Source organism: Psammomys obesus, unplaced genomic scaffold (genome assembly GCF_907164565.1).
Source record: "Psammomys obesus unplaced genomic scaffold, mPsaObe1.curated_primary_1811, whole genome shotgun sequence".
Lineage (NCBI taxonomy): Eukaryota > Metazoa > Chordata > Mammalia > Rodentia > Muridae > Psammomys > Psammomys obesus.
In genome coordinates this window covers 1,552,457-1,563,492 of record NW_026596158.1, presented here as the reverse complement: position 1 = coordinate 1,563,492, position 11,036 = coordinate 1,552,457, and the positions used below count along the sequence as shown (strand labels likewise).

General features: G+C 61.3%; 1 protein-coding gene across 1 annotated transcript in view; it reads left to right on the top strand.

The window, feature by feature from the left end:
* The window catches only part of Ryr1 (ryanodine receptor 1), a 109,492-nt gene that overhangs the window by 30,440 nt on the left and 68,016 nt on the right, over nucleotides 1-11,036 (top strand). The window contains exons 28-36 of the mRNA XM_055594688.1: nucleotides 1,717-2,111; nucleotides 3,614-3,746; nucleotides 4,573-4,733; nucleotides 5,222-5,387; nucleotides 7,710-7,796; nucleotides 7,927-8,153; nucleotides 9,013-9,625; nucleotides 10,005-10,274; nucleotides 10,599-10,799. Coding sequence (XP_055450663.1) covers nucleotides 1,717-2,111; nucleotides 3,614-3,746; nucleotides 4,573-4,733; nucleotides 5,222-5,387; nucleotides 7,710-7,796; nucleotides 7,927-8,153; nucleotides 9,013-9,625; nucleotides 10,005-10,274; nucleotides 10,599-10,799 — 2,253 coding nt within the window. The remainder of the gene's footprint in view (nucleotides 1-1,716; nucleotides 2,112-3,613; nucleotides 3,747-4,572; nucleotides 4,734-5,221; nucleotides 5,388-7,709; nucleotides 7,797-7,926; nucleotides 8,154-9,012; nucleotides 9,626-10,004; nucleotides 10,275-10,598; nucleotides 10,800-11,036) is intronic.

The window sequence follows — 11,036 nt, the reverse complement described above, 5'->3', positions numbered from 1 at the left end:
CCACCTCCACCATCACCTCCACCACCACCTCCTCCATCACTTCCACCTCCCATCACCCCCACCCCGACCTCATCACCCCCACCCCCACCTCCACCTCCACCACCTCCACCACCACCACCTCCATCACTTCCACCTCCCATCACCCCCACCCCGACCTCATCACCCCCACCCCCACCTCCACCATCATCACCACCGTCACCTCCACCATCACTTCCATCACCACCACACGATAAGGGATGTAGGGGTAAATTTCAGAGGGTGTTTTAGTGGGGCCACGCCTCACTGAGCTGGTAGGTTTGGAAAGGCATCCTCTGCTGGAGAGGGTCCAGGCGTGGTGGTGGAGGTGATGGTGAGGGAGGATGGAAGGGAGGTGGAGTGAATGTGCCCTGGCAGGGAGCCGAGCGACCCAGACAACTGGCTGTTAGAGCAGCAAGGACGAGGAAACAGAAACAGGCAGAAACATCTGGCCTCACGAACACCAAGCCAAGCGCACGGAGCACAGGCCTCGGGAGTCCAGCCATAGAGCATTCCAGAGCAGGCAGCGCTCCTCCTGGTCACGAGAGGGAGTCTCCTTGTTGTCAGGGAACAGCGGCAAAGGTTCCTAAGAAGAAGGAAAGAGAAAAACAGCCCGCACCCGGGAGCAGGGTTCCCAGGCACACCCCGGGGAGAGTCTCCAGATATGGAGGAGCACAGAGCACCAGTAAGGATTTGGAACTGGGGAGATCAACCCCACCCCCACAGCCTGTGATTGATCTCCAGAACACCTGCGAGAAGCCTGGGCTGGGGGATCCCAGCAGCAGGAAGCTGAAGCAGGGGGGTGAAGAGTTTGAGGCCAGCCTGGGCCATATGGTGAGGCCCTGACTCATAACTCCAAGCCTCATAACAGTTCAGCCTGGTGGTGCGTCATTTGCCTCGCATGGACAAATCCCAGGCTCCCACCTCCAGCAACATGTGTGTACACACATGTACACACACACACACACACACACACAAATCCTGAGTCTGTTTGGAACACACAGCACACAGGACTCTTTTGGGGCCTGCCCGTTATTTAAGCCAGGCTGGTCAAGCGGCTCCCGGGAACCTTGGTCCTTTCTGCGTCTGGGTGCCGGGAGCCCGGGAATGTTCCGTCTGCAAAAATCCATCGTGATAGCGTGTCGCTGTGGTGGTCACACTTTCTGAGCGTGAGTGTTCACAAACCTCCACTTTCTGACGCCGACCCTCGTGAGCTGGTTCCAGCCGGGGTCCCCGCAGGTTCCTAGGAAGGCAGCCCACCCCCACCCCACCCCCCGTCGTGTTTATTGGTGTGTTTCTGGCTCCTAGAACGGTGCCTGGAACACGGCAGGAGCTCCCGGGGTATATGGGTGATGGGTGGATGACGCATGGTTGAGTGGGCGGATGGTGATGCTCAGCTGTGTGTGTGTGTGTGTGTGTGTGTGTGTGTGAACATGGATGGACGCACGTGCGCTGGAAGATGGACGGATGCCTGGGTGGCGCTGGCGTTGAATGCACACGCGGGGTCTGGCGCAGGGGTGGGCCCTGGCAACCCCTCTGGGTGATGCCGTGTAGGACCCCCTTCCGAGGCTCTGCGTTTGAGAGGCCGGTAATGTCACCCCAGACAGTCCACACCTAGCCTCGACGGCGCCCCCGAGGCGGGCGTGGGCAGGGCCGGCTCAGCCCTCAAGCCCGGCCCAGCGCGCCCCCTTCCCGCCGCAGGTGGCCCGCGTGGACGGCACGGTGGACACGCCCCCCTGCCTGCGCCTGACGCACCGCACCTGGGGCTCGCAGAACAGCCTGGTGGAGATGCTGTTCCTCCGGCTCAGCCTGCCCGTGCAGTTCCACCAGCACTTCCGCTGCACCGCCGGGGCCACGCCGCTGGCCTCCCCCGGCCTGCAGCCGCCCGCCGAGGACGAGGCCCGGGCGGCCGAGCCCGATCCCGACTACGAGAACCTGCGCCGCTCCGCGGGAGGCTGGGGAGAGGCCGAGGGGGGCAAGGACGGAACCGCCAAGGAGGGGGCCCCCGGCGGCGCTGCCCAGGCTGGGGGCGAGGCCCAGCCTGCGAGGGCGGAGAATGAGAAAGACGCGACCACCGAGAAGAACAAGAAGAGGGGGTGAGTCAGCCTGGAGCCGGGGAGGGGGGCTCAGAGTCTGCCTGGGATCCCCCTTACTCGGCTTCGGTGGCTTCAAAGTCTCCCTGGCGCCCCAGAGGGGCCCAGTTGTGCTGAGGTGAGAGCACGGAGCCATCTCGTCTCAGGCGGGAGCTGCCATTCCCACTGAGGGTTGAAATTGAGACCCTACTCCGCAGCCTGGACAGTTGTTATCCCCAGGACCTGGTGGGCCCCGCGCTCCGAGAACGCGCTAGCCGTGCGCACTTACCCTATCAGGCTTACTGGAGCTCCTCCCCGGCCTCCGCAGACACAGAGTGCTCCTCTAGGTTGACTTGAGCCAGACGCAGTGATGTACGCCTTTAAGCCCAGCGCTCGGGAGGCAGAGGCAGGAGGACTGGTCTCTAGGGAATCCCAGACCAGCCTGGGCTATAGTGACCCTGCCTCAAAAACCAACAAACAATATCAATTAAAATGGGGGTGGGGGCTGTAGAGACGGCTTAGAGGTTCGGAGCACTGGCTGCGCTTCCAAAGACCCTGAGTTCAATTCCCAGCACCCACATAGTGGCTCACAACCGTCTATGTAGTGAGATCTGGTGCCCTCTTCTGGCGTGCAGGCGCACATGCAGGCAGAACCCTGTATACATAATAAAAAAATAATTTTTTAAAGAAAATATTTCTTTCAAAACAAACAAACACAACAACAACAAACACCCTGGGCACAGTGGCACACTCCTGTGACCCCAGTACTCAGGGAGGCAGAGGCAGGCAGATCTCTGTGAGTTCAGGAGTAATTCGGTAGTGTTTGCCTTGAAAGCATGGGGCTTCAGTTTGACCCCCAGAACCCACATAATAGTGCCAGGGGTGGTAGTAAAGCTTGCTGACCCAGGGCTGGGGTGGGGGTGGATACAGGCAGGTTATTGGGGTTCACCAGCTAGCCAGCCTAGCTTACTCAGGCAAACTCCCTGCCATCTCCTAAAACATGGTGGGTGTCACCTCCTGTGGGCCCAGGGTTATCCTCTGGACTCCACATGCATGCACACACGTGCACAAACATGAATATGTGTGCGTGCATTCGAGCACACACACACAAATAAAATGAACACAAAAGGCTAAAATTGATTTAGGGGAACCGCCTGTGTGTTCCCAAAGAGGACCTCCATATTTCCGGTTCCCTCTTTCTTTTACTGCCCAGGCTGGCCTCAAACTTGCTGCAAAGCTGAGGATGGCTTTGAACTCCCAACCCTCTTGTCTCACCTCCCTAGCGTCCAGCGCACTTAGCTCTCGGTTGCCCTCTTTAGCTGTGCACGGCCCGCACCCACGAGGCCAGCACACAGCGCCTCCAGAACAGACTGGGCTGGGCGCCAGGAACCCCTGCCCCCAGAGGCAGGCTGCTGGTGTTGGAAGGAGGTGTGCCCAGGCATATGGGCGACATACTGGCTGTGGGGGGAGCACGGGGGCTGGGTTTAACAGCAGCATCTCACGGCGGACTCTCCTCTGACCTCCAGGTTCTTATTCAAGGCCAAGAAGGTCGCCATGATGACCCAGCCACCCAGCACCCCCACCCTTCCCCGACTCCCTCGAGATGTGGTGCCCGCCGACAACCGAGATGACCCTGAGATCATCCTCAACACCACCACGGTGCGGACCTAGAACCTTCGGCTCGGGAGACCCCTCAGCGTAGCAGGGAAACCCAAAACTCCCAGATCGGGGATGTCATCCTCATAGCTGAGATGCCCCAGTGCGCTCTAGAGAGCCGCAATGCAGCACGCTCGGATGCAATCCTTTGCAACCCTCTGCTCGTGCGTTAGTGACCTGAGGACAGCAGGGGGCTCACTGAGGATAGAGGCGAACTCCTGTAACCCGTGGGGACCCCAGAGGATAAGCTAGTGTAGAGCAACTGCACAAACACGGTACTTGAAATGCAGTGGCCACTCCGTGTACCCCAGGAGTGACAATCGTACTTATCCGCGCATGGGCTTGTTTCCGTAGAACTCTGTGAAGGCAGAAATCTGATTCACGCCAGGCTTGCCGGCCCAGGCCTGTAATCCCAGCTACTTGGGAGACCGAGGCAGGAGGATCACAAGTTCAAGGCCTGCCTGGGCTGCAGAGGAGTTCAAGACCAGTTGGGCGACTTAGTGGAGCCCCATTCCAAAAGGGGGGTGCGGTTCAGCCATAGAGCAGTGCCTAGTATTCACGAGGTCAGAGATTCCCCCAGTCCAGGAAGCAAGAGAAGGAGAAAGGAAGGAAGGGGAGAGGAGGGGAGGGAAAGGGCAATGAAAATGAATCTTAGCATTTGGGGTCTTCGGCTCTCTGGGTGTCCCCGGCTGAGTCATTTCAAGCCCGGGGCCTTCTAGCGGAAGGACTGCTGCTTCCTCAGTTAAGCCCTGGAAGAGCCATGAGGCGGATGGAGAGTCGCAAGAAAGGCCGTTTTCTCGACTGACCCCCAGTCCTTTTGTGTCCCCAGTACTATTACTCTGTGAGGGTCTTCGCTGGTCAGGAGCCCAGCTGCGTGTGGGTGGGCTGGGTCACTCCTGACTACCATCAACATGACATGAACTTCGACCTCAGCAAGGTCCGGGCGGTGACAGTGACCATGGGGGACGAGCAAGGCAACGTCCATAGCAGGTGCGGGCCAGAGCGGGGTGCTGTGTGCAGGTGGGAGGACGGCCTGGGTAGGATCGGGGCTCCAGACACCAGCTTAGGGGCTGCCTGACAGGGTTCTCGAGAACCTTCCGGAACAAGAGGAATCAGGGCGCCCTCTTCAGAGCCCTTTCTCTCTCTCTTTCTCTCTCTCTCTCCATTGCTTACTAATTGTTTCTGCTGTTGTCTTTTATCTCATCATCTCCCATTTCCCCTCCATCTTTTCTGACTTCCACCCTGATTCCTTCCTCTCTTCCCCGGTTCTCCTGACTGCTCTTCCCAGGATGCCCACACGAGCCCACAGATTCTTGCTCTGGGGCACTGCGGTCTGGGGTGAGGGGTTTGGGCGCTCAGTGTGCAGGTAGTGGGGGTGGGGAGCGGGGTTCTGAGTCACGGTATTCCAGGCGTGTGGGGGAGGTGTCCAGGGTTCCCGGGCTGAGGGGGCGCGCCATAACCACGCCTGTCTTTTCCAGCCTCAAGTGTAGCAACTGTTACATGGTGTGGGGTGGGGATTTTGTGAGTCCTGGACAGCAAGGCCGGATCAGCCATACAGACCTTGTCATTGGCTGCCTGGTGGACTTGGCCACCGGCTTGATGACCTTCACAGCCAACGGCAAAGAAAGCAACACTTTCTTCCAGGTGAGCCCAGCCCTCGGAGGCCTTTATAGTAGCCCCTGAGGTCAGACCCTGAGGGAGGAAATGGGCCCATTCCTAGACTGTCTAGTTGAACCATGCCCAGAAGGAAGAGACGCCACAGCCTTGGCATAGAAGAGAGGCCTGTAGACCCCCTCGGGGCCTGGGTGACACCAGCCATTCCCCTTCTCACCAATTAGCAAACACGCTAACACGGGCCATAATCTTCAAGCGAATTTTTCCTTTTTAGCATATTATTATTATTTAAACGCTCACATGTATTTTAAGACACTGAAGAAATTGGACAGTAACTCCTCTTTTATTTTATTTGTTGGTTTTTTGAGGCAAGGTTTTTCTCTGTGTAGTTCTGGCTCTCTTATACCCGTTTTGTAGACCAGGCTAGCCTCGAACTCACAGAGATCGGCCTGCCTCTGCCTCCCTGAGTGCTGGGATTACAGCCTGCCTGGCTGTAATTCCCTATTTATAAGGCCACCACTGAACTCCGTATTGATTGTTGCCACAGACGTGTATATATCTATGTCTGATCTACCCATCCTTTAGCCCATCTAAGGCAGTCTTCACAACGTTTTTATTTTTTATTGTCACTTTTAGTTTTTAGAGGTACCTGGAAGTGGAGCTCCTTCTTGAGAGGTTTAGTTATTTATTAGATTTTCAAAGGTCTGTATGGGTGTGTCGCCTGCATGTATGCAAATACACTATGTGCATGCCTGGTACTCACGGAGGTCAGAAGGCAGCGGATCCCCTGGAGCTGGAGTTACAGATGGTTGTGAGCCACCGAGTGGGTGCTGGGAATCGAACCTGGGTCCTCTGCAAGAGCAACATGTGCTCTTAGCCACTGAGCCAGCTCTCCAGTCCCTGTTTTATTATTTTATGAGACTAGATCTTACATTGCCCAGGCTGGCCTTAACCTCACCGTGTAGCCAAGGATGACCTAAATTCCTGATCGCCCTGCCTCTACTCCCCAGCTGCTAGGCTCACGGGCCTGTGCCAGCGTGCTCAGCTCGCAAAGCTTTATTTTAAGCGGAGAACTCGGGAAACATACAGAAAATGGCATAATGAGCCACCAGCCTCTCATTACCAGCTTCCACCACCGCCCACTCCCGGCCCATCTCATTTCATCTCTACGCCTACTCTTCCGCCTCCGCTGGAGGAGTCTGAAAGAAATTGCCGACATCACGTAGTTTCATCTCTATAAAAGATAAAGATTATTTTTAAGAGGCAAAAGCACAATAGTGCCATCACTGAAAAGAGGAACGTTCCTAGCTGTTCTGACTGCCGCCAAATACCTACTTCATGTGCAGGGTTCTGTCTTAAAACTGTCTCAGGACGTCCTTGTTTGAGCCAGAGTCGAAGCGAGGCTGAATCTTTGATCAAAGCCCTGTGTCCCTTAAATCTCACATAGTGCCTTCTCTCCTTCCTTCCTAAAGATGGGGTCTTATGTACCCTAGGCTGGCCCATGTTAGCTTGGGATGGCCTTGAACTCCCGATCCTTCTGCCTCCAGCTCCCAGGTGCTGGGATTACAGGTGTGGCAGCGCGCACGGCTGTGTTCTCTCCCTCAATCCTCCCCTCCGCCCCCTCCCTCTGTTCTGCATTTGATGAGGGACCCGGGCTGTCTGTGCTCCAGCCTTGGCTCCTTGGCCAGCGTCAGCTGGAGTTCAGTTAGAGCTGCAGAGTCTCGGGCCCTTCTCAGACCCCATGGGACTCCATTTCACTGAGATTTCAGGGTTGTGTGCGTGTGTGTGTGTGTGCGTGTGCCAACGCTTTTCTTGGCCTTTGCGTCCCCTGTGACCTGGGGGATCTCCAGGCGCAGTTACGGTTTGGTTCTGGCAAGGCTGCCCCTCACCAGTGTCCTTTGGGGGAGGGGCTCCACAGGGAGGGTCAGCGGAGGACAAGCAGGGGACACTGTGGCTTCTGAGTAGGGAAAGGCGTTCCTGAAGGGACCGGGGCACGCACAGACATGTAGCTGGCAGGTTGCTCCACGGGAGCTGGAGACGCTTGGCCTGGCTGCGTCAGGGTGGCCCCGCCCCAGGTCACAGCCCTGTGGAGCTCCAGTGTCAGGGTGGCCCCACCCCAGGGTCACAGCCCTGTGGAGCTCCAGCGTCAGGTGGCCTCACAGCCGTGTGGACCTCCAGCGTCAGGGTGGCCTCACAGCCGTGTGGAGCTCCAGCGTCAGAGTGGCCCCGCCCCAGGGTCACAGCCCTGTGGACCTCCAGCGCCCAGCTGTGGTCTACACAATTGGACCCCCGCAGAGTCACCCTGACTCCGGCCCACCTGCGCTCACACCTTGCCCTCTTCTCCCTGGCCAGGTGGAACCCAACACCAAGCTGTTTCCTGCCGTCTTTGTCCTGCCCACCCACCAGAACGTGATCCAGTTTGAGCTGGGGAAGCAGAAGGCAAGGGGGCAGGGGGCAGGGGGCAGGGGGCAGGGGTGGAAGCAGGCCTAGGCCAGGGGCGCACAGAGGGTGCCCGCGCGGGGCCGGGAGGACCGCGCATCCTGACCCGCCCCCCCTCCCCGACCCCCAGAATATCATGCCGCTGTCAGCCGCCATGTTCCTGAGCGAGCGCAAGAACCCGGCCCCTCAGTGCCCGCCGAGGCTGGAGGTGCAGATGCTGACGCCCGTCTCCTGGAGCCGAATGCCCAACCACTTCCTGCACGTGGACACGCGCCGCGCTGGGGAGCGGCTGGGCTGGGCTGTGCAGTGCCAGGAGCCGCTGATGATGATGGCGCTGCACGTCCCGGAGGAGAACAGGTCAGGGCCTCCCCGGCTCAGGGCCTGGCCCAGCCCCAGGGCTCCGCGTGGTAGGGGAGGCCCCGTCAGGGAGGCCCGACTCTCAGGGGGTCCCCCGGGTGCCCCAGGCCCACCCCGGCCAACTTCATGGCCCCCCCGGGGAGGACAGGGAGCCCAGATTACACTGTAGAGTCCCTAATGCGTCAGAGAGCCCAGACAAGGCTCAGATTCCCCCCTGGCATGCCTCAGAAGGGACTGGATGGGCTCCCGGACCTCCGTACCCGGTAAGGGGGACTGCGGGCGTGTCCCGTGGAGATGGGGAACCCACCCCGGGGGACCCTGGCGCCCCGAAGCGTGCTCACATAGATGTCAGAAAATGTTTTGTGTGTGCGATGCTAGGCAGGTGCGCCTCCACCAGGCCCTTAGCCCGAGCTCTCAAAATATTTTAAAAGTTATCAACTTGAGATGGGATCGCCCCTAAGGTCTTGAGAGAAGGCCTCATGTAGCCCAGGCTGGCCTTAAACTGGCTGCATAGCCGACGGTGGTCTCGAACACCTGATTTTCCTCCTCCGCCTCCCAAGTGTCCCCCACCACACCTGGCCCGTCCTCCGGAAGTCACGCAGGCTGGCCCCCTCCCATAGAACCGGGGCGCTGGGACTTGCCGCCAAGAGCTCAGGCTCTGTCCGGGACACTCAGGGGTGACTGGGCCTCTCCTGCTGTCCCGGAGACTCCAGAGCCTCAGGCGGTTCCGGGACACCCCCCCCCCCCCCGTGTGAGGTGGGGAGGACCCCGGCCCCGTGGGTCACCGGCAGGACCGCGGGGAGGCGCCCTGGTCCGGGAGGCGGGGCCCGCGCCCCTGACGGCTCCGCCTCTGCCGCAGGAGCATGGACATCCTGGAGCTGTCGGAGCGGCTGGACCTGCAGCGCTTCCACTCGCACACGCTCTCGCTCTACCGCTCCGTGTGCGCCCTGGGCAACAACCGCGTGGCGCACGCGCTGTGCAGCCACGTGGACCAGGCGCAGCTGCTGCACGCGCTGGAGGACGCGCACCTGCCGGGGCCGCTGCGCGCCGGCTACTACGACCTGCTGCTGGGCATGCACCTGGAGAGCGCGTGCCGCAGCCGGCGCTCCATGCTGGCCGAGTACGTGGTGCCGCTCACGCCGGCCACGCGCGCCATCGCGCTCTTCCCGCCGGGCCGCGGCGCCGAGCGCGGGCCCCGGCGCCACGGGCTGCCCGGCGTGGGCGTGTCCACGTCGCTGCGGCCCCCGCACCACTTCTCGCCCCCGTGCTCCGTGGCCGCCCCGCCGGCCGCCGGCGCCGCCGAGGCGCCCGCGCGCCTCAGCCCCGCCATCCCCCTCGACGCCCTGCGCGACAAGGCCCTGAGGATGCTGGGCGAGGCCGTGCGGGACGGCGGCCAGCACGCCCGCGACCCCGTCGGCGGCTCCGTGGAGTTCCAGTTCGTGCCGGTGCTCAAGCTGGTGTCCACCCTCCTGGTAAGCCCCACCAGTTGGTTCGTCCACGCTCCGAGCTGGGCGCCCGTCCTGGGCGGTGACGGTCCCGCCGCCGTGTCCTCCTCCCTCGTCCACTCACGCGCTCAGCCTGTACGTCTGTGATTCAGTCTGCCCGTTCTTCTCCCCGGCCAGCCAGCCCCCTGCTCGCTCCTCCCCGCTCGCTCCTCCCCGGCCTCTTCTGGTCTGGGGAGCGCGGCCGGGCGCTGGGCTCTGTTAGGGCGCTCTCGGGTACAGGCCGCGGTCAGGCCCGGGGAAGAGGGTCACTCACCTGGGCAGGGGGTGCTGCAGGGCTGGGGAGGAGGTTCGCGCCCTGTGCACGGGCTCGGAAGCCACCCGGCAGGACTCGAACCTCGGCCCGCAGGTGATGGGAGTCTTCAGCGACGAGGACGTGAAGCAGATCCTGAAGATGATTGAGCCTGAAGTGTTCACGGAGGAAGAAGAGGTGGAGGAGGAGGAGGAGGAGGAGGAAGAAGAAGAAGAGGAGGATGAGGAGGAGAAGGAGGAGGACGAGGAGGAGGAGGCCCGCGAGAAGGAGGACGAGGAGAAAGGAGAGGCGGAGGCAGCAGGGGAGAAGGAGGAGCTGGAGGAGGGGCTGCTGCAGATGAAGCTGCCGGAGTCCGTGAAGCTGCAGGTGGGCTGGGGTCCCCGGCTGTCCCTGTCTGTCTGTCCGTCCGCTCCGAGACACCCAGTGCTGGAGGCCGGGTCTGGCCTTCGTCCAGTGCCCATGGGGAGCTGTGGACGTGCAGAAGGCAGCGGGGTGGAGCGGGCTGGGCGCCATCTCCCTGGTGTCCACGCGAGAGGAGGCCACGGAGGAGGCTGGCCTAAGGACCCAGGCGGGTGGTGTCACGGCCGGGCAGGGCCATGGAGAGGGACGAGCAAGCAGGGAAGGCGCCAAGGAAGGCCTCCTGCCTCGAGAGGCTTCAGGCATGGCGCCCTCCCCCTCCCGGCCCCCCAGATGTGCCACCTCCTGGAGTATTTCTGTGACCAAGAGCTGCAGCACCGCGTGGAGTCCCTGGCGGCCTTTGCTGAGCGCTATGTGGACAAGCTGCAGAGCAACCAGCGGGGCCGCTACGGCCTGCTCATGAAGGCCTTCACCATGAGCGCCGCCGAGACGGCCAGGCGCACCCGCGAGTTCCGCTCTCCGCCCCAGGAGCAGGTCAGCACCCCAGCCCCAGCCCGGGCTCTGCCCACACCCCCAGCCCCAGCCCCAGCCCCAGCCTGGGCTCTGCTCACATCCCCAGCCTCAGCCCCAGCCCCAGCCTGGGCTCTGCCCACACCCCCAGCCCCAGCCCCAGCCCCAGCCTGGGCTCTGCTCACATCCCCAGCCTCAGCCCCAGCCCCAGCCTGGGCTCTGCCCACACCCCCAGCCCCAGCCCCAGCCCCAGCCTGGGCT